The 21,827-nt window shown below is 51.8% G+C and overlaps 1 protein-coding gene across 7 annotated transcripts in view; it reads left to right on the top strand.

Moving 5' to 3' along the window:
* Positions 1-21,827, top strand: part of SIK3 (SIK family kinase 3) — an 84,104-nt gene that overhangs the window by 39,885 nt on the left and 22,392 nt on the right. For 5 of the 7 annotated variants that reach the window (XM_074848886.1, XM_074848885.1, XM_074848884.1 and 2 more), the window contains exons 2-6: positions 4,797-4,913; positions 8,185-8,248; positions 14,155-14,316; positions 20,835-20,959; positions 21,693-21,816. In XM_074848886.1, coding sequence (XP_074704987.1) covers positions 4,872-4,913; positions 8,185-8,248; positions 14,155-14,316; positions 20,835-20,959; positions 21,693-21,816 — 517 coding nt within the window. In that variant the 5' untranslated portion in view covers positions 4,797-4,871. Of the gene's footprint in view, positions 1-4,796; positions 4,914-5,148; positions 6,132-8,184; positions 8,249-14,154; positions 14,317-20,834; positions 20,960-21,692; positions 21,817-21,827 lie in introns of those variants that run through there. The other 2 variants (XM_074848881.1, XM_074848882.1) reach the window with 2 other exon arrangements.

Below are 21,827 nucleotides of genomic sequence, written 5' to 3'. Positions count from 1 at the left end.
TAGATGTTAGCCCAGGACAGGGTCTTTAGCTTTTTCCTTTGTTCACTGCACAGAGAAAAAGGAAATGTTCGCTGTTTCATGGCTTCTTTCCACTGAAGGCAGACTGTTTGCTCCTACCTTTTTTCCCTCCCTTATGTACTTTCCCAGAAGTTGGAGCACTTTTAAGAGCACAGTGGGTGCCCTCCCTCTGCCCCCGTGCTGCCCCCGTCCTCCTCCTGCCTCTCCGCCGGGGCATCCAGCAATTTATTTCCCTTCTTGTTGGCAGGGCAGCATTGATTCGAGGAAGTCTGTATGAATATTAGCCACACTTAGCTGATAAACAGGATGTCTACATAAATTTTAATTCCTGCAAGTAGGTATTCTCTCCAAACCCAGACTCGTGCCTTTTTTAGGAGACTCTCACCCTTGGTGTGATCTTCTAGCTCTGGCGGGTACCAGATTTTGAAATCTGGTCTCTCGGTGCAAAGTAGGAACTCATCATTTTGGGGTGCAGCTTTGCTGTTTTGACCTGAAATGCAGTTTCTGTCCCTCCTGCCTTCCCGTGTGATGCAGGGGGACATGTTGATACCAGTGATAAGTGCTTGCACCCTTCTGGCCTTACAGAGGTCCCGTGCCTCTCCTCTGGTTCCTCAACTACCCTTCTGCTGTCCTGCTAATCTGCGCTTGAAACTTGCACCTCTTCTCGCGGGGCCTTGGCCTGGCACACACGCATACTCACACAGCTTTAGAAGCAAAAAACTAGAGCGGTGCTCAGCTCAAGTGCACCAGGAGGAGAAAAATCTGAAATACAGAGGACGGACTTCCTGGCTCCGAAGAGCAAGACCTCGGCAGTGACTTGCAGGCATCAGTTTGAACACCTTACCTTCTCTCTCCCAACTGTTGTTTTTAGCAACTTAACATTTCTTCCAAGTAACAATTTCTTCCTCAAATTACTAGTGTCAGTTTTACTTGGATCCAAGAAGGAAAAAATGAAAGGTTTAGAAATGGAGGGAACATTTTGTTAATTGCTAGCAGCATGTATGCTCCAGATCTGGCATATATCCTACTGCCTGTAAGCTTCATTAACTTTTGACAAAAGAATAGTTAATTTTTCAGACTCCTTTTTTACAGTATTTCATTGTTTAAGAAATTAGATCATGGTTTTCTTCCACTTCTACTTGTAGCTGCATTTGTGCTTTATTTAATGATGTTTAGTCTCGCTCTCTCCTCTCTATTTCATGTGATATTTGCAAGCATGAGGGAACGCACTTGATTTTGGGTTGGGGATTTTTTGGTGCTTCGCGAGACTACCTGAAACTGATTCTTTTTACATAAATACTACTACTAGTAATAATAGTACTAGTTCTAGCGGCGCCACACGTGTTGGCGTTCCCTTCGGCTGGAGCAGGAAGCAGATTTGCCTGTACTTTCTCGACGCTTTCTCCTGGGCTGAGATGCTTTTGTGGGAGCGGCAGGAGGGAGCTGCTGGCGGGAAGAACAGCACCCCAAGCCTGCATACTCGTGTGCGTGACCTGCACCCCCAGCTTGGAGGATGGGGCCGGGCTCGGGAGGAGGAGGAGGAGAGAGGAGGGCGTGCAGCTGCAGGGGCTCTGTCCCGGCAGGGAGGCTTAGGCAGGGCGGACCTTCCCGGAGGAAGGAGAGCGTGCGCTTCGCCTGGCCGGATGCACCGTGGCTCTTCCCCTGCGACCCAGTTGTAGGTGAAGGCAGTCTGGCTGCTGAGACCAGAGGACTTCAGCCAGTCTTTTTGTTGTTGAAATCCTGCATCATCTTTCGAGGGAAGGGAGAATGTTAGCCAGCTGGGAAATGCAGGAATGGAGGAACCAACTCGGTCTGTTCTGGAAAGCCTTTGAACCACTCCCTCCCTCTGGAGAGAGAAGAGCAATCCTCTGAAGCAAACCAAATAAAGTACCTCCGCCGCCCCCCCAAAATTCCCTGCACTTTCCCTTCTGCAGCGAGCGCGGAGGGGATTTCCTACTTCCACCCTCACACATTCGTGAGGAAGCTCTGAATTTCCTGAAACTGGAGCACTGGGTGGTTTCCCCAGGCTTTTTCAGGAGACTTTTACCTTTTAGGTTACATCAGTTGCTGGAGGCATTTGAATGGAATGAAAACATTTTGAAGAAACCCCTTCAGAAATGCCAGCTCTCTCCTCCTTGTAACTTTTGAGGGTGGGTTTAGGTTTGGCCCAGCTCACGGTAAGATCCTTCCCAAGCAGTCTTCCGGCTGGCGTTGGCGTTCCTCTGCTCCCGATGCGGGTGTTGCGTGTCTGGCGGGTGTGGAGTTGCAGGGCACCGCCTGTGAAGCCCACAGCGTAGCAAGGTGACGAGCGTGGGGCAGGCGGGCGGCAGAGGGGGCAGCCTGGTTCTCCCTGCCTGCGTTATCGGGGAGAAAACCAGAGCAATTCAGTTCTTCTGTTTTGTCTGGCCCTACTGACCAAGATGCATTCAATCAGATGTTCTGCATACCTTGAACTTGGCCAAGAGTGTCAACTCAAGCCATATAATTAAGCTGGGAAATGAGATTTCCGTAGAGCAAATATAGAGCTGGGAAATGAGTAAGGAGCTTCGGAATACTCCAGATCTGTGGATTTTCATTTACGTATTTGTGCCTGAAAATGACTCACGTCTCCCGGTAGACATCTTGGCTTCACTCTTTGAGGAAGCTTCTCTTAGCTTTTTTTTATCTATCTATTGGTTTAAGCTTTACAAAAGCTCGTTCTTGCGGGGAAAATCCTCGGTGAAAAGCGTGCAGTGAGCACTTTCCAATCCCCCTCTGGCTCTCTTAGCTCTTCCAGTCCACTCCTGAGCGTTGTCCTTGACACTGCGCGGTGCAGATCTGCCGGAACCGTGGCCAATGGCACTTGCGCTCCTCACCCGGCTGCTGCTCAGCGAGGAGGAGCCGCGGCCCGCAGGGCTGCCAGCCCAGCCCAGCCCAGCCCCGGACAGCGGCGGCTCGTCACCCCGTTAATCACCGCTGGGCAGCCTCCCGGAGCGGGGCCCGACTCTGCCGTTTCACCTTGCCTCTCGCCTCTAGCCCCGCTGCTGCCAGCAGCTTCTGGTGCTGCGTGCCAGGCCTGGCTGCCTTCCAGCTCCTGGTCTTGCTGTAGGAAGCATGCTCAGTGACTTAGAAGTCTGGAATCGTTCCTGGACTCTGAATTAAAGGTTTCAAATGAAAGAAACAGCTTATTGTGCTTGGTGCCTTTTCGGGATTCTGCTGGGTTCTGCTTACATGCAGGGCAGTTATTCCCCTGGCGAGGATTTTATCATAAAATGCGGCGCCTAGTTTTTGTGTGCTTCAGACTGTTCCCTTAAACATGCTAAAGCTCCCTTTGTTTGTTTGTTTTTCTCCAAAGGGCACCATGCCTGTCAGAGCACCCTTTAGCACTGCACTTGGGGTTTGGCACCAGAGGAGAAGCGCATGTGTTTTGGATCGTGTGCCGCTGCGGTTTTTTGTCCGTGGACATGGCACGCCGCTGTGTGCGGAGCACGTGTCCCCGTCCCCAGCGAATGCTGGAGTCTGTCACAAGCATTGATGTCATTGGGCTTGGGCTCCTGGGTCAAATCCTTCAGGCTGTGCACCATCAGCGGTTTTTACCGCAGTGCTGCTTTGCATGCCCTTCCCCATGTCTTTGCATGATTCTGCAGTCTTCCTTGACAGAACTTTTGTAAATTATGCTTTAGCAAAGCAACCAGGGGAAGATTTGTAGAAGCGGTTCTTTTCCCAGGGAGCGTGCCATCTCGACGCGAGAAAACCTGCTGGTGGATGTTAATTCAGCCCACAAATCTCGAACTAGGCTGGCATGCTGTAGCTACTCGCTCGCACTGATGTTTCTTGGGGGGAGGAAGGTACTTATTAACTCAAGGCTGAAATCTGATTTAGAAGCAGCAGCGCAAATGTTCCTCTGCTGGTAAGAGCAGCCTTTTCTCTCAGCTGTTTGCTCCAGCAACGTCTCACGCTGGCTGAGAGTGCTGCCTTGTCTCCCCTGCTGAGTCAGGCCTTCTGGAAAAGACTCTTCCTCGTTATCTGCGCGTGTTGGATGAAACAAATTGCTTTCTTACAGCGGACTTGAGGGGAGGTACTCTTTAGCACAGCAGAGTCTCCCCGTTCACAGTCTGATGGCTTTGCTGTCCGTGCCTGAAAGCGCTGGGAGCTGCCAGCGCCAGGGAGGGTGGAGGGAAGAGGAGCGAGGAGGAAGTCTTCGAGGCTGGAGAGCACCTGACTGGAAGCACTTAGACTTGTTTAAACTCTGTTGGAGTAGCGTTAGGGAGCACTTCTGTTTTGAAATAGATAAATAAATACCTCAATTGTTAGAAGCCTGAACCCCCCCCATTCTTGTCCCTGCTCATATTGATCAGCCCTGTTGTAGTGGGGCGTTGGCTGGGAGGGGCAGCAGAGTCCTTTCCACTTGCATCCGGATTTCCATCCCCCAAAGCCATTTCCCCTCCAGGTCGCCGCCTGGCAACTTCTCCATCCCCCTCGCTGCCCTGATGCCAACACGGTGCAGCTCTCAGACTGCTCTTCGGGCGCATCCCCAGCGGTAAGGGAACACGGCAGCGGCCAGGCTGAAGAGCAGAGCTGGCTGGTGAGATCTGAGAAACCGGTTCCTGCGGGCAAGCAAAACAAATGTTTGGGCTCGCTTTGAAATACAGGCAGGAGTTCAGAAATAGTGTGCTTTTCAGCGCAGTAGTGGGTACCTGTGTGAGGCAGGGTCTTCTGTGCGGTATTTGTTCTTAAAAATGCTTTTCCTGATATGCAGTTGGGTCAATAATCTCTCTTTTGTTTTCCCCTTCTGCTAGGTTGCTATCAAGATAATTGATAAGACACAGCTGGATGAAGAGAACCTGAAGAAGATATTTAGAGAAGTTCAGATCATGAAGATGCTTTGCCACCCGCATATCATCAGGTTGTACCAGGTAGGAGCACCCTGCAGTGGGCTTCCCTTTACGCTCTATAGTTGTGCTTTCTCTAGGGTTATCCCTCCCTTTCTGCTACGTGAAATACTGGGAAAGTCCTTTATGTTTTCAAGGTCTCTTTGATTAGAGGGGCAGGGGGGGAAAGTGTGGCTAATCCTTCTCTTTTCTGGGAGATCACGCTTCCTCTGTGGGCTGGCCTCTTGCCATTTGTTTATGGCTATTGTGTGCTTTTCAGTTTCCCAGTTGAAACCGGATGCGGGCTCCCCTTCTCAATTTAAGGGAGAGAGTAAGTCTCACCCGCTAGCAGGACTGAAAGCACGCGGCCCCCCGGCTCTCCTCTCCCTGCCCGGTTGCCCCGCGGCCCCGAGGACTTGCTGATCTGCTCAGCGCTTTCCTGGAAGGTGATCAATAGCAGCGGCAGACCTGCTTTTGAATGTTGTTTGCAGACTTTTTCTCCTGCTTGTTTGGCATTTTTACTCTGCAAACAAAACCACCGGGGACAGAATCCGTCTGCGCTGCCTTTTACGCACGAATTTGGTGGTGCCCTTCCGACTGCACCGTCAATCAGAACAGCAAGGAAGCTGCCACAGGCCAGAGACAAGCAGACGGCAGAGGGATGGGAGCGGAGGAATGAAGGAGCCCGCACCTCGGCGAAATGTTAAATGCTGCTTTGGGAGCTGTCAGACAGATGAAAAACTCCCTCCCCGGGCCTTCCCGATGCAAGGGCTCGAGCAGTGACTTACAACCAGAGTGGCGGAAAGCTCTGTGCAAACTCTGCTCGGCTGCTTGCGGTCCCGCTTCTGGGAAGCTGGGGGCAAAGGCTCCTTCCCCGGAGCCTGCCAGAGCTGGCGCTGCCTGCCAGGTCCACCCAGACCTACCTGCCCTCGGCTCCGGCAGCGCCCGCCCGAGGGCTGGCAGGGAACGGAGGGGGCTTCCACCCAAGCTGCGGGTGCGAAGTCAGCTCTTTGGGCTGGCGCACGAAGCGGAGGAGGGCCCTGCCTCTGGGGCAGCGTGCAGGTGCAGGAGGGGTTATCTCTGTGGCTGCCTGACTTGGATGGGAGAGACTCAAAATCCTGCGGGAAAGACACTGGGGTTATTTCCTTTTGGAATGGAGTGTTTGAAGGGAGAAGTTGTGCTAACCTGCAGCAGAAGTTGCCGTTCCCTAGAACCAACTCTTGTCCGTTCAAGCCCACTCTGCTTCTCGTCGGTGCCTGATAGGTAGGAGCGTTTACTGGACTCCAAAGGGTTAAAACTGAGAAGTGACAGAGGTTAATGTTTAGCTGTTCTGGCCAAACGGCCAAGGGTGAGATGCTTACAGCAGACACTGCAGAATTGTGGCATTTTTAAGGAACTTAAGGAATGCTTCTTTGTGAACTGGCTCCTTAGAGCTTTTTTTTTTGAGCCAAAAACCCCTTTTTCAACTTGTTTTATTCCGTCTAAAGCTTTTGATGTGATACTGGACAGGTGACGCTTGTGGCTCAGCTTTGCTGAGGTGAGAAGAGAGTACCCACTGCGGAGCGTGTTTCACGTGGCCCTTCTTTCTGGGTACTTCGAGTGGCATTTATTTTTAGAGAAAAACTACTAAAACCTGGAGTGGGGAATTCAGAGCCTTCCACAGCTTTTCACCAGGAATCTGAGTTTAAAAACCACATTTCTTTGATCTTATAAAACTTAAAGGTGTAAGTGAAAAAGGAGGAAGTGTCTATAGTGACAGTAGCTTATAATGCAAGAGATTCCGTCTGGAAACGGAACTGCGCTTAAGAATATCCACCTAAGGGTTTTCTGGACGTGGAGTCTCACCGTTAGGTGGGAGCTGTAGATCTCGCCCTGTGACAGTTGCGCAGAACCGAGGTTCATCTCAGTTATGCTCTTGTTTTAACATTCCGAGTGAGAGCCATCCAGCTGTTTCAGCAGCTGCTGTTGTCTGCGTCAGGCCTGTGTTCTTTACAGCATGAAGTCCACACATTTGAGTCCTAATTCTCAGTAAGAACAAGCAGCGTTGGGCTCCACGTACGTAGCCTCTCTGTTGGGCTAACGGTGTGTTTAGTGTCAAAAGGTGAACTTTCGCTTGTCTTTGAATCAGAGAAAAGCCAAAACAAACACAAAGTGCTTCCAGGCCTTTTCTCAGCCCCCCGGAGTATCCAAACGGACCTGTTGTTCCTGGCACCGGAGGCTCCGCGCCGCGGACGGTGTGTTTTGCCGTTGACAAACCTGTGAAGCCTGCTAAATGAACAGCATCGAGTTCTGGAAAACACCCCAAGCGTGTACTTGCCCGAAGGCGGGTCACAAAACACAGTCCGGTCCCAGAACAGCCCTCGGAGCACCCTTAGCAAAGCTGCAGGCAGGAGGCCATCGTTTGCTGCTTTTTGTGTGCGCGGTGTGATCGTACGTCCTCACCTGCTGCCTCCTGAGCGTCAGAACCGTCGCTGAGGCCTGTCGTCAGCATACAGTGCCTCGCCCTGTGCTTTGCTTCTCTTCTGCATCCTGACAGGGCCCTTCCCAGAAGTTGTTCAGGCCTCTGAGGCCGTTCTGGAGCGCTGGTTTCCCTGAGGATTGTAGAACCGTGCTCAGAAATCAGCCGTGCGCTTCCGAGAGCCGTGGGCAGCGGCCCCGCTGCTGTGCCGAGCGCTCCCGCAGCCCCTCGCTGCCTTTGCCTGCACCGTGCCCGGCCCCCTAAGGAAATCCCGTCGGAGAAACCACTGGCCTTGGCGTGGTGGGCTGCTTCGGCCCCAATATCCCAACAGACTCTTAAAAATGCGTGTTAAAAGCTGGTGAAGGTGCGGTGTTACCTGACTGAAAGGCACAGACTCCTACAGCAACGCCCGAGCTCTGGGTGGTTTCCGATGGGTCTTGACTCATTTGAAAGTCAGTGAATAATCCCCCCTTTGACAAATTTGTGCTGGTTATTTTAGTGCCTGCAATGGACTGATTAATCAGAAAGGTGAACTAGCCCTGAGAAGTCTCCCAGGCTGCTGGAACAGGATGAGACCGGGGAGCAAACGCTAAAGTGGGGGGGGAATAGAAGAGAGGAAGGTGCAGGCGAAGTGTTGTGTGTAGCTACAGGTTTAGTGTTTAAAACCTGCTCTTTGAGTCTCGCTTTCCCCAGTTCCCGTCCATTCCTTTGCATAGCTCTGTAAAGCACGGGAAGGTAGTATTTTTGATTTGATGAAAGCAGTTGCACGTGTTATAGAAAGAATAAACCTTTTTTAGTGACGTTTCTTTTTGCACACGGCGGTCTCCTTATCTGTCACTTTTCTGTCCTTGCGTCCAGGTTATGGAGACGGAGAGGATGATTTATCTAGTGACAGAGTATGCTAGTGGAGGGGAAATATTTGGTAAGTACATTTATTGCATTCTTTAATCAGATAATGCGCTTGGTCAACTACAGTAAACTGAAAATAGCTGCCACGTTCTTGTTTCAGTTGAGAGATGCCCTTCAGCCGGAAAACTTTCCATTGACAAGAGGAGTAAAGAAATAAGCGATACCAACTTGGTGGAAAAATAACTGCCATAACCTCTGTTTCTTCTTTGGGTTTCACTGACAGGTGGTGCTGCCCCTCTCTTACGCTGACTTTGGGGTTAAGGATGTTGGAATTGGTGACCCAGTCGGATTTTAAAGTGTTGCTGAATACTTTGCTCCCCAGCAAGTTGTGTGAAACTTGTTGATGTAGCAGAAATGTTGGTGTTTGTAGTAGCTTTCAAAGAAACAGGCAGTCCTGTGGTTCTGCAGTATTTTGATCTCAAAACTATGTATTTTCTTATCGTTTTCATATCTGATGTTATCTTAGCGTGCATTAGCTACATCCATTTTAAACTCCCTTGTCTGCTAACAAGGTTTTGGCTGGGCTTTCTTGACCACAGAAGCTATTCTTTAAAGGGAAAAAAAAAGTATCTGTGCAAGACAATTGCAAGAACTGTTGACTGATTCATTAATTTGTTTTATTGCCATGACTAATAAGAAACTTGTAGAAGCAGAGGTTTACTTACACACTGGAATATCGTGCCAGGTGACAGAGTCAGAATTTTGCAAGATTGGCTTTTACTAGCTTAGCCAACGTGAGCTTCAGAAAAAGGGGGAAAATCCTTCATGCTTGAAGGGAGCTGCCTTAAACCTGCTTGCAGGCAGTGTCCTCGTGAGGACGGGCACGTGTGGCCTGTCAGCCAGATGGAAACGCTCTCCCTTTGGTCCTGGTCAGCCACTGCAGGAGATTCGCTTTGGATGGCAGAGGCTCTCACTCTGCCGGAACTGAGACCACGTTGTCATAGTGAAGCAAGAAAAGCCCCAAATTAAGGAAAAGAAGACAACTTGAGCTGACCAATGCTGGTTTCCAGTAACTATAATACCAGTCCTTCAGCACCTTCGTGGATGGTTGTCATGCCCTCTTCTCAACGTTGTCCCTGTCCTTTGGATTTCTTCTCGGAGAAAGTGGCAGCTGAAGGAAGAAGCAAGTAGCAGCCGATGTCTGGAGAGTGGGGAACGCCTGCTGAAAAACCTGACTTCAGCTGAGTCGTCCAGTTGTTTCCTCAAACACGGATTGCGGTGCTGGACACCAGCAGTCATGAAGGCTTGTGAAAGTCACCTTGCCCGGTGCAGCAAGCCGTAACTGCAGCTAAATCACTTGAGTGTGTGTTAGAGTTTGCTTGTGTGTGGATCGCTGCAGAAGACTAGAAATCACCTTTTACTTTTTGCCCCTCTTCTGTTGAATCTGGCAGAGGTGGGCCCATCTTTTTTAAAACCAGAATGATGTCCAAGCTCATATATGAACTTGGAATGAATTCTCTTAGTTACAAAAATAGCCTTCTATGTGAGGCGAAGTGAAAATCTAATTGCTTTCCAAAATACTTTATGCTGTAGTAAACTCGGCTCGTTAGCGTGGCTAATTTCCATAACGCTGCCCAGCGTTTTATCCTCGTTGATAGCCGGGAGCAGCCAGTTATGTAACAGCTGTGACACTTTTCCAGAGCGGAGCCAGGAGGTTGTGCCCCCACTACCTGGTTTTGAGCGTTTTCAGGCACTGCACGAGGCCCTGTGCGCCCTCGGTGTTAGAGCAGAGAGGGGGAAACTAAAGTCTCGGCTTTTTGTAATCAGAGTTTCCTGAGGAGCCCTTAAGACTTTGTTCTAACAGCGGAAGCAATTTCTAGGGAGGAAACAGCAAGCCGTTTTGGGAAGGCTTCCTTGCCGTCGTTAGCATCTCCAGAACTGAAGAATCTCACGTCCTCATGTTGTGGAGAGAAAGTCTGTCGCAGCGTGGGCTGGCTTCGCACCCGCTCCGGCTCTCCCGTGGTGTCCTGCAGCAGGCGGAAGCTGGGGCTTACCCAGGATTTCGCGAAGGATGTTACGAAGGATAAGCTTTCCTGCCCGGTTAGCCGAATCTCCGGGCCGAGGGCTGACGGCTCCTGCAGTGGCCACGCCGGGCCGTAAGTGTCTGGTTCATCCCTTACTGGAAACGTTTGGATAATTTGCTTTGTTTGTGTAGCGGAGCACGGGGATCAGGGAAGAGACTTGCTTTTGCTGTGGGCTTAAGCAGCAAAATGTAAATTGTTATTTTTGTCCCTGTGCGTGTTTTGCGTGTGGTTGGGCTGCTGGTTTGACATTACGAACAAATGAACGTCTCCTTTTAAACACAGGGTGCTCTTTGTTCCAGGTCCCTCTAGTGTCCTTCTTGGGAGGCCAGACAGAAAATAGTCTAAAGGTCTGGTTTGATTTCAGCTGTTTACTGGAAATAAGCTGCAGTCCTCGTGGACAAGGATATGGGTACTTGGTTGATTAACAGAAAATGTCAGCGAACTTGGCAAAATTATGGTCTGGTTAATGTGGTTAGCAGGCCTCTGTCCCTGCCCTGCCTCCCACCTCCTGCCTGCTCGTCCTGAGCTCTCTGAGCAGGAGCTGACAGGCGCGTTGAGCGACGTGGTACATCTCGAGAAGGTCAGGATGCTTCTGAGATCACAAGGTCACCAAATATGCTGGAACCAGGGCTTAACCCGCCACACAGAGGAGACGTGAAGCTGAAGCAGCGTTTCCTTCCCAGACAGAAAGCGCAAGGCGTCTGTCCCGAGGCAAAAAGTGGAAACTTGGGTATCGGTCCTGTGTCTTAACCAGAAGATGCTTATTCTCCAGTGTAGGATTTTACTGTTTTTTTAATGCCGAGAGCAGCATCAGGTGCTTCATATCAGCACAGAGATCAGCGACGGACGTTTTTAAGGATTGTGAAACGAAATCATGCGTTCCTTCCTCTCTGGAAAACCCTCAAAGGAGCGACGCCGTCTGTCTGTGCCGCTCCGAAGATCACGCTGACGTCTGTGCGACCCAGCGGCCAGCCTGTGCCTCCGCACTTGGGGCGCAGGAGACCGGCGTGCGGGCTCCCAGCTGGACATGCAGGTCACGGCTGTAACCTCCGCTGCACGAGAGGTTTCTGCAGACTAAGCTTGCAACGGTTAATTTTGGCATACAGTTGCCCTTGGTGGTATGTGAAGTATTCTGTAGCTTCATTGTTTCTGTCCTTCCTCTGGAGCTCGTGCAGAAATGTCAGCGGTCTCCGAGTGCTGTGCCTACGTGCAGAGCTTGGGGACCGGCCTCCACTCACAGTTCTTCATGAAAAGTGAAATTTCACGCCTAACTTAAAAGGATTTTTTCCGCAGCCGAAGCAGGACTGAGGAATAAAAGGGGCAGCAGAGTTTTCTGTGTGAGCGGACGCCTGGCGGGGCAGCTGCTGAGGGCGAGCCTGAAGGGCGCCCATCGCCGTCTGCGCGCGGGGACGGGTCAACCTGGTTTGGGCAAAAACGTGCTTAGGAGAGCCTTGGCGCCTGCTGCAGTAGCTGCATTTGATTTCTTGCCTGCGGGAGAATCTTTTCAAAAATGTTGGGATGGCAGCCTTGCGCTTTAGGAGCGCTGGCTCTATTGGCAGGAGAGGTGTGAACGACCTTGACTTGTTTAGGAGCTGAGCTGCTATCTGTTGATGGGTGGTAATGCTTAAATCAGAGCGGGCCCTTGCTTACCTCTGCTTGTCAGTCTCCCAGCTCCTTAGAGTAAAAAATTTATGACCGTGCAGATGACTTAATGAAATATGATGGGGCTATTTGAGATCGTAAATTTTGCTTTTCCTAGCAAGTGAATTGAGGGTCATGTTGGAATTGGCGATGGATTTCCTCCCCCAGCCCCGGTTTGGATTTGCTCATGGAATAACTTTATCCGATGAATAAAACTTAATTGTCAAGGTCTTTGAAAAACAACTTGACTCTGTTGCACAACACGAGTAGTCGAACGCGGAGCAGTAGGTTGCTGTGCAGCCAGCAGCCAGCAGAACTGCTTTGATGGATCTTGGTAATTAGTATTTACTGCAAGTCAATTATGTCGCAGGTATTTTAATTAATGGGTGACTGGAAAAAATACAACCACCTGATGAGAAACCTTCAGAAGTGATTTATTTTTATTATTTTCAAGAACAGATATCTCTCTCAAGCCCTCCAGTTTAATGGACTTTCTGGAGTGAAATGAACCACTTCAGCCTATTTTCCCAGAACTCTGGAGGCCAACTCGATGGCCCGGCAATGAAGTAACGGCCTCTTGAAATGGGCGAGGAGATAAACCCCAGGGCTTGGCTTGCCAGTGCCTCTGCTAGCCCACTCCATGGCCCACGCCAGAGGGGAGAGGGCTCATGCAAACCTCTCCAAAGCTCTTGCTGTGCATTGGGGAAACTGGGGAGCCCTCCTGGCCCCGCGTGTGGGTCAGGGCGTGTGGTTACTGGGGCTCTCCAGGACCCTTCTCGGGCTTCTCCTGGTTTTTGTAGCACTCTCCTCAGCTCCATAATCTTGCAAACTACTTTTCCTACCTGTACCTCTTACCACACTATATCAGTTTTGCCTAGATTTGCTGATAGTGTAGAGAGAGATTAGGAAGGGGTGATATTTGTATTTCATAATTCAGCTGCTGCTTACTTTGACTTTTACGCTTTCCTGGCAGAGTTTTGTTGCCTGTTCTGCTGATGCTTCAAGGGAGGGGGACACTTTTTCTCCTCCTTCCTCTGCCCTTTCTGCTGCCTGTCCCCGTCTGTCCATCCCCGCTTGCGGGACAGGATGATGAGTGGCTGCTGTAAGCCTGGTGCTTTCAGGTTTGAAGTGGATTGGTTTCGGTTGGGTTGCTGCGCTCTGCCTGCCCTTGTGATCTCGTAGAGAGGCTTTTCCTGTCCGTGTGTGCAGTGCTAGCTTCCACCGAGAGCCTCGCTGGCAGCAGTCAGAGTATAGATTTTCAACAGAATATTTTAGACTACTCAGATTTCCGTAGTAGAGGCGAGCTCCATTTTTGTAGTGAAAGGCATTGTGGAATATTGCAAGTACGTTTTTGCACCAAAACAGTAGCGAGTACCCCGAGACTGGTCACGAGCATCCACACCCCTGCGTGTGTTCTGAAGCGCGTGCGTGACGCCCTTCTGTTGCGTTGCAGAAGTAGGAACGTCCCTGAAGCTGCGCGTCAGTGCCAAGTTGGGAGGGGAGCTGGTGGGCCGGGGGGGGCCGGAGGGGCCTTGCGAGCGCCCCGTGCCCCCCAGCAGCAGGGAGAGCGCGGGGCCGGGGCCGATGCACAGCGCGCTGCAGCCGAGCGTCACGGGGCTCGCTCCGGTCAGGTCGCCAGTGGCTTTTCCTCCAGAGAGGGACCATGTTTGATGCTTCCTGCAGCTGGTGGGTGTGCAGCTGGAAAGCTGAGCTTGAGAAGCTGGCCGTCTGACTAGCCGGGACTTCACCACCAGTACAAAGAGGTACCTTTGGTGAGGCTTGTTAGATCAAAGACACATTTTCTGTCAAAAATCAGAGGAAAGGAGGGATGACGTGTGGCCATGAACCTGCACCTCTCACTGTTGAGGTAATGGGGCACGAGGCTTGGTAACTGACTGAAGGAAACGGCTGGAAGGGTTTTATTTTGATGTAGAAAAAGCTTTAACACCTTTACGCTTTTCCCAAAACAGTTCTGATTTTCCAGGCAGCGCCATCAGCTGGAACTAAATGGAGGAAGGTTCATCGTTTTAAAGCCTTCCAGCGGGAGGCAGCCCCGGCGAGGGCCGGTGTGGCAGCGGTGGGCCCGGGTCCGTCCCCATGCGGCTCCAGCGCTGGCCCCGTCTGGGGGTGGAACCTGGCGAGTGCTCCCCGCCGCCACCCTCGGCCTCGCTGGCCGCCAGCCCGCGAGAAGCCCCTGTCCGGGCCGCGCTCCCCGTGTGAATAACCACTTTGTTCTTCGCTTGGTCCCTCGCAGATCACTTGGTGGCCCACGGTCGTATGGCGGAGAAGGAAGCCCGGAGAAAGTTCAAGCAAATAGTGGCTGCTGTCAACTTCTGCCACTGTCGTAATATCGTCCACAGAGATCTGAAGGCAGAAAACCTCCTTCTGGATGCTAACCTTAACATCAAAATAGCAGGTGAGCTCAGACGAGCGGTGTGGGAGGAAGGCAGCTGCTCTCAGAAGTTAATAAATGGAGGCATTGGCTGCTTCCAGGTATTCAGAAAGAAGGAAGTGCAGTGCAGCTAAAGGAAGCTTTGGATTTCTGTGTGGCCTGCTGCCCAGAGCTGAAACTGCCAGGTTGTAGCCAGGAGATTTATATCTCCCTTCAAGTAGTGCAAAATGAAAGGAGGAGAAAAAGGAGCAGTTCTGGCTTCCTAGGCGGATATGCGGCTATAGATACCGCACTGTTCCAGTACTCTCCATCATGGGCGAGACTAATATGAAAAAATCGACCTTGTTTTGAGCCCTGCTGCCGGTTTGGGACTTCTTTGAAGAAGGTCAGACTAGGTGAGAGAGAAAGAATGGAAAAATAGGGCTGACAACATTTATAGAGCAGTGAAGGGGAAACGGCACTCCTGGAATCACTTCACTGCGCCGTCCGACAGCAAGAGAACAGCCCCAGTGCTTCGGGTGTTTCCCTCGTCACAGGGAGAGAAGCTGAAGTTACTGAGTGAACAGCCCCTTGCAGCCTCTTCCCAGGGTTTTGCCGGGCCGTGGGGTTTTGCTGACACCTGCCCTTCCAGAGGGGGGAACCTTGGGCAGTTCCTAGGCCTGCACCTCTGTGCTCCTCCTGTATTGAGATTGAGCCTTGCCTGGGAACTCTGTGAGGCGCTGACTAGACTTGACTTTATTTAGCTTTGGGGGATTATACAGCAACTGACTGAAACAAGAGGATTTAGTACTGTCCTGGTCGTCTTGTTTCACGGGATTTTGAATTGGAAGAGCTCGTACTTACCATTTAATTCTTCTAGAGCCTAATGCATAGCAGAGCATGTTTGGAAAGCACTTGGTTGTCCTTTCTCCTAATAGACTTCCGTGGAGAGCTTGTTGGCTTCTACGAGGGTTTGTAACTTGATTTTTTTTTAAAAAAAAAAAGCGCTTAGGGCTACAAAACTTTTCAGTCTGAGCAATTTTAATATTGGGAGTTGGGGAAAGCTCTTCTAGCTTGATGCCATGTTGGAGAGAGGAGAGAGTCTTGTTTGTCATGTTACTGTTCTCTTAGGTACCATCCTTATGTGTTAGAGTTTAACATTTGGTTTGTAGTAAAACGATGAGTAATTTCTTAGGTTTCTCTCATCCTGGCGCTGTGAGGAGGGAATGGGGAAGAAATAGGATGCAGTGAAGGACTTGATGAAACGTCCTCTGGACACATTAGCGGCATGAACCACGTCCTCCTTGGCACAAGGATGACAACCTGCTCTTGGCTGTTCTGGGAGCAGAAGATGAGTAAGAGCCGTGTTGCTGCTGAAGTACAAGCGGTTCGCGGTGTTTCCTCGGGGTTGGGTGCCCTGAGCTGCCCGGCGCTGCGCAGCGTTTCGTGGCCGGCCGAGAGCTCGCGCTTCCCGGGACCGCGTGCGCGCAGTCACCGAGAGACACGTCCTGACAGCGTGGGCAGGATGGTTTTACCTCCCGCCGCTGGGTAAGAGCCTCCGGGCTGAAGAAGGGCGACAGCAAGTGCCCTGCGCTGGGCCGGGGAGGAGCTGGTGGCAGGTGAGGGAGCTCCTGCGAGAAAGGCTCTTCGGGAGCCCTTCGAGCGGCACTTTCTGGTAGCTGTCTTACGCAAACAGATGCACTGATGATTTGAGGCCATCTTGTGTTCATGGAGTAAAATCTAATCTGTGTGTCGCAGGGGAGCGTGGCGAATAAAAAGAAAAAGAAGTTAAAAACTAACCCAGGTAGAAACTGGGAGATGGCTGGATCTCCTAAAGAAACGTCCACATGAGCATGCTGACGAGCTCTGTGAATGGCTGAAAATTGTGGAAACTTTTTTTTTTTTAATCTAAGGGAGTTGGAAACTATTTTCCTTCCAAATCTCTGCTCCCAGAATGGACTCTAGAAGATAGTTCCCACCCTGGTGGTGGTAGTGTTTTACTTGGCAGGAAGATGTAGTGATTTGAAAACTAGCCTGGAAAAGCTGATTTATGATATAGGATTTTCCAAGTATTAAGTTTTGTCCCTATAACTCATCACTTACAACTTGACACCAGCTCTTCCATTGTTCCAAGAGCGAAAAAAGAAGCGATAGCAACTGATCTCTTTCACACCAGACCTCCCAGAATAAACACTGCAGCACTGCGCGAAGGCCTGCTCCACAGGCCGGAGGATCACTCAACCCCTTAACCGTGTCTAACTCAAACCTCCTTGGTCATGCATTTAATATTCAGCTGATGGAAGCTGTAGATAAATCTCGGGTGTCTTCGAAGGCTCCTCTGGGCGGGTCCGGGCACTCTTTAGCTGCCAGGTAGCCGCAGCGGCGGTAGCCTGGCGGGTCAGCTCACACACGTGGAGCTGAGCCTGGGACCACAGCTCCGCAGTTCTTCTGACCCGTGTGCACAGCCCTTGGTAACGTGCACAATTCCATCAGCTTTTGGAGGTTTGCAGACTCTCCCCGACGCAGATTTTCTAGCACGTTCCAGCTGACCTCCGTGTGCAGCTTTGCCTCCCGCACTCGGTGTTTATTAAGTAACTGCCGCTTGGCCAGGTAGTGTGGCGGCCTTGGAGTGAGTTAATGCTGCTGTTCCCACTCGATGGTGACTACAAATGTGCTTTTGGGGCTTGGGGGTTGGTTTTTTTTTTGATCGATTGCAACTCTACAATTTTTCCGTAAACAGTAGGACACAAACGCCGTTACCCTCGCTCTCATTTTTCCCATGGATGCTTTTTCTCCAGCGTACCTTCTCAGAGTCTGAGTCAGTAGCTTCTGGCACTGTGTTCACTTACGCTCCCAGGCCGAGAGTTCAGCCAGGAGTTGAGATTATTGCTAAATACCCAGGCCTTCCCGGGGTACGGTTTCAGAGAGGAATGTGATCTATGCGTTGCTCTGCGTTCGCTCGCAAGAGGCTGCTTGCTCTTTCACCTTCGGGGGATGGAAGTCCCTGTTGTGCAGATACTGAAGCCAGCTCCCTGGAGCTCTGCTCCGAGGAAACGGGAGGGACTGGGCCCGCTGCTTTGTAGCCCAGAGATGTTTCTTTTTAAATATCTTCCCTGTATCACATCATGGGGACTTTCACCTTGCTCTTTAGAAGTGCCCTTTTCCCTCTGCGTGCGTTTGTGGAATGAGACCTGGCTGCTCCCTGGGGATTTGGATTTATACGTCTCCTTGGACTGGGGTGACTTGTCATAGTTTTTAAAGTTTATTGAAGTTGTACTTTGTGGTGTTGTTTGTTGCTTTGGGGTTTTCAAATTCTGCCCCTTAACTTCTTCGGGGGCCTGCTGTTCCCCCCGGGCCCGCGGGTGGGTTCTGGGAGCAGCGCTGCGTGCGGGACGGACAGTCTGATCCATCCAGCTCCCCCCGGAGCCCGGGAAGCGCTGGGCAGGGCAGCAGCTCTTCGCAGGGAGAGGCTTCTCACCCTGAAACGTGGGGCAGCCGTGGGGTGACGGCAGGAGCCCCCGGCCCTGCTCGTGGTGTCTCTGCCCCTCGCCCGGCTTGCCAAGGAGGGGCTCTGCGGGGCCGTGCTCTCTGCCCACCTCCCCTCCACTGTCGGAAAGAGCTGTGAACCCGTGGGCTAATTTCAACCCGAGGTGAAAGAGGGGTAAAGTTTCCACGGCGGCCAATCTCCTGCAGCTCTTGGGAAGCAGAGAAGGTTGCAGGAGGCAGCTGCTGCGTGTCTGTTCAGAGGCCGCGGCGGCTGCCAGCTGGCACGGCCCGGCTCTGCCCTCGCCGCACAGCGCGCTGCCGTCGAGCAGGGCTCAGCGCCGGGACCCCGGGGCCAGAACGCCCCGTCCCTCTGCCCCGCGCGGGGCTGGAGCTGGTGCCGGGCTGCACGGGGCGATGCTCCCTGCTTTGAAAATACGGTTGGTTCCCAAAGTGCTGCAAAGCCCCCTCGTGTATGTACAAGGGGAAATAAAAGTAACTAAACCAGAATAATTTGCTCAAAGCGTGTGAAGTACTAAAACACCAGCGTATTCTTGCACAGTCGGAAAGAGTTTACGTCTGAACTTGAGTACAAGTGCTTTGTTGTTAGGAGATGGAAGTTGATTGAGCGCTGCGGTCCTCGCTGCCTGCTCTGGTAGCCGTAATTCAGGCACTTGTGGCCCGTGAGCTTGCAGAGGTGGGAAGGACGATGTGCAGCTGTGTCCTATTTCCCTGCAATAGTCCTCCAAAGGCCGCCTGCGCTTGTGTTTTGGAAGTTCAGATGACTTCATTTCCAACAGTAAAAACCCGAAGGGTGTTTAACTGCCTTATTTTGATACTGTGATGCTTTTGAAGCACGCTTACCATCTCCGTGCTCTGGTTGGAGGCAGGGTTTGAGCAGCGCTGTCTGTGCTCCAGGTGCTTCCACAGGAACACGCCGCACCAGGTCGTCTTCACGAGCATAAACCATCTCCACGTCGCGAATGTTGGCCCTGCGACGGGGTGGGAAGGAGGAGAGGCGGGTGTCCCCTCCCGGCGCTGAGCCAGCAGGAGCCGCGCCGGCGGTGCTGAGCTGTGCTAGGTGGGCTGCTGAGCTCTGCGGAAGCCGTTGGAAGGAGGAGAGGAGAGACACCTGAAATTAGGTCACGGAAACTCCCGTCAGGAGAGCGGCGCCGGCGGGCGGGAGCGCGGAGCTCTGTTAGCGCGCTGCCTGCGGAGCGCCCGCGGGGTTTTCTGTGCCTCCCGCAGAGCCGTTGGCCAGCGCTGGCCTCGCTGGTCGCTCGCTCCCAGAACTTGGGGTGAAGCTCCGGGCGCTGGTGTCAAGGGGCTTTTGTCTAAAGGACGACAGCCGTTCTCCTTTCGGCAGGGTAAGACGGAATGTGTTAGGGCAAACCTTAGTTTTGTAGGATTTAGGCAAACAGATGTTTCTTGATGGCTAAGGAACACACACCAAAGTCCTTACCTTTTACAGCGTGGATAAAAGACTGGGAAGAGAAACAAGCAGATAAAAGCAAAGATGGATCTTCAGGATTAATGTGTATTGATCTCAAGAAATGGGAAAAAACTTTTGTGCTTTCGCATCTCAGATACCCTTTGCCATTTGTGTACATCTATTAAAACACGCCCTGTCAGTCAAATTCTCCCTGCCCAGCGCCGGGATCCTGCGTTTCACTGGCAGGTGGGCAGTCAGCCGTGCGTCATCCCAGACACGCTGCAGTTCTGACCAGTGCCAGAGTCAAAATTGATCTTAAGCTCTTGCTAAGAGATTTTCACTTCCTGCAGCTGTCCTGTGTATTTTTGCCATGATGCTTTTTGGTTTAATCAGTCAGAATTTGCAAGCGGGGTATTGCTGGCCCTCCTTGTTTTCTCCAGCGCTTCTCGCCGCAGCCCGCCGGGAGGATCTGCGGTGGCGCCGATGCCACGAGAAACGTCCTCGCTGCTGCAGGCGCACGTCCGCCCGCGTCAGCGTCACCCCCTGTCCTGCCGGCACTTCTGGCACAGGCGCGGGCACGGCCGCGAGCAGATAACCTTGGTGGCCCTGCTCCTTCTGGCGGAGCTTGCTTCTACGGACACCCCCTCCACGGGACGTGGGGACGCCCCTCTGACTCTCTGTTTGCTTTGATTCAACTGAAGCAAAAAAGAGGGAATTTGTTAGTGAAGATCCTTTATTTTTGTAAGAAAGAGCTCGCTTCTCTCGAATCCAGACTTCGGTTTCTTTACTCTTTCCAGGGCAAGTCCCAGCTGTGTGCCAGGGGGTGGCAGGTTAATTAGCAGAGAATGCCATTAGCGCCCACGTAAGCTCATGGTTGGCTGCCTGTAAGGTGAAGACCTTTCTTTTAATCTCTCTTTCAGGATTTGTTGTTTGCTGTTGGTAGATGATTTGACTTGGTTTGTAGAGCTGCCCACCATAACCAAAGCTTCCAGCTCATGTCGTGCTTTCTGGAAAATCACCATTTCCCCTTGTTTTCCCCTTTGTCCATGTTCTGCCCTTGCAGGCAGCTGCCCTGGCCCCAGTGAAGTTGTCAAACTTGATGTTGGAGAAGCTGAAGGTTGGGAACTAACACACAAGATTTACGTGGGATTTCTTGACTATAAGGTGGCAGCCTCGTGCCAAACCATCCGCCTGACTTGCAGCAGCCCTGGTTGATCTGGTTGCTGGTGTATTGACTCCAGCACGGAAATCACGTGGGTGAAAAGCAGGAGCAGACCTCTGGGAAGGTCTTCGTGTTCTGCTGAGCTAAAGCAGGGGGGTTGTAGTAGCAAGGCAGGCCTACGGCCTGGTATTTTGCAGCCGGTTGTTTGAACAGGGTGTGCTTTATGCTGCCTGCAGCAGACCTGCCGCTGTCGATACTTGGTGGTCTTTGGCCTTGGTGCGGAGAGACGTCACGCGCTGTCCCGGTGGCTCCAGCCTTGCTCTCCCTCTTCTTGCCTCTTCTGCCCTCTTGATTCTCTGACCTCTGCGTATCAGCTCTCCGTTAGGGGATTGTACATGACTTTACTGGCGGATTACTCAAATGCCATTTGTTTAGGACAGTTGGAGTGGATCGTTTTCCTCTAATCGCTTCTCTTTGTTCTTTCAGATTTTGGGTTCAGTAACATCTTCACACCTGGTCAGCTGCTTAAAACCTGGTGTGGGAGCCCTCCCTATGCTGCTCCAGAGCTCTTCGAAGGAAAGGAGTACGATGGGCCAAAGGTTGACATTTGGGTATGTGATGAACCACTTTCTCTCTTACATTGATCTAATTTTTGCTCTGTTTGGCTTTGCTTCCTGAATATTCAGTACATGCCTTGGAGAAAACCCCTGATGTGGCAAAAAATATTTTTCAAAGAAATGAGTATAAAATTGTATTCTGGCTCCTGTGTCACACATTTTCTTCATTGGGAGGCATGGTGCCAGAATTACTGGTTGCCCAGAAATGCGTTTTAATTTGATTAAATTCCCCAAAATATGGTTCACCTCACTGCTGTTGGGTGGCAGAGGACTTACGGTGGTAGGGCCTGATCTGGCAGAGCTGGAAGAGGAAACGCCGAGTCTTGCTCTGCGAGGTTTTTGCGCAGACTGGGGAGGGGCTCCTCGGCGCGCGGCCGGAGGAGCGGGAGGGAAGGGCGGCTGAGCTGGGCCGAGCTGGGCTCGCAATGGCCGCGCTGTCACAGCGGCCTCCGGGCAGCTGAAGCTGTTGGGGTGCACGGGTCGGCCAGAGCCACCCGCCACCGCGTCCGCTGGCTCCTGAGGCCCCAAAGCCTAAATTAAGCTTCAAGTTTGAAGGAGGAATTAAGCTGGCCCAGGACTCAGATGTCAACAAGGTCCGTTCCAACGGGATTTGCTTTTTCTTCTTTATTATTACTTGATTCTGTTTAAGCAACATTAACTGCAATTAACTGCCGTCTCCCGGTCTGTCCCGCTAACGTTCCTGCCGTGCCCTTTGTTTTGGACGCAGAGCCTCGGCGTGGTGCTGTACGTGCTGGTGTGCGGCGCTCTGCCCTTCGACGGGAGCACGCTGCAGAACCTGCGGGCCCGGGTGCTCAGTGGGAAATTCCGCATTCCATTTTTCATGTCCACAGGTACGGGGCGC

This window comes from Strix aluco, chromosome 23 (assembly GCF_031877795.1).
Source record: "Strix aluco isolate bStrAlu1 chromosome 23, bStrAlu1.hap1, whole genome shotgun sequence".
NCBI classification, from domain to species: Eukaryota; Metazoa; Chordata; class Aves; order Strigiformes; family Strigidae; genus Strix; species Strix aluco.
The sequence above is the reverse complement of the archived record's forward strand: the minus strand, read 5'-3'. Positions and strand labels throughout refer to the sequence as shown.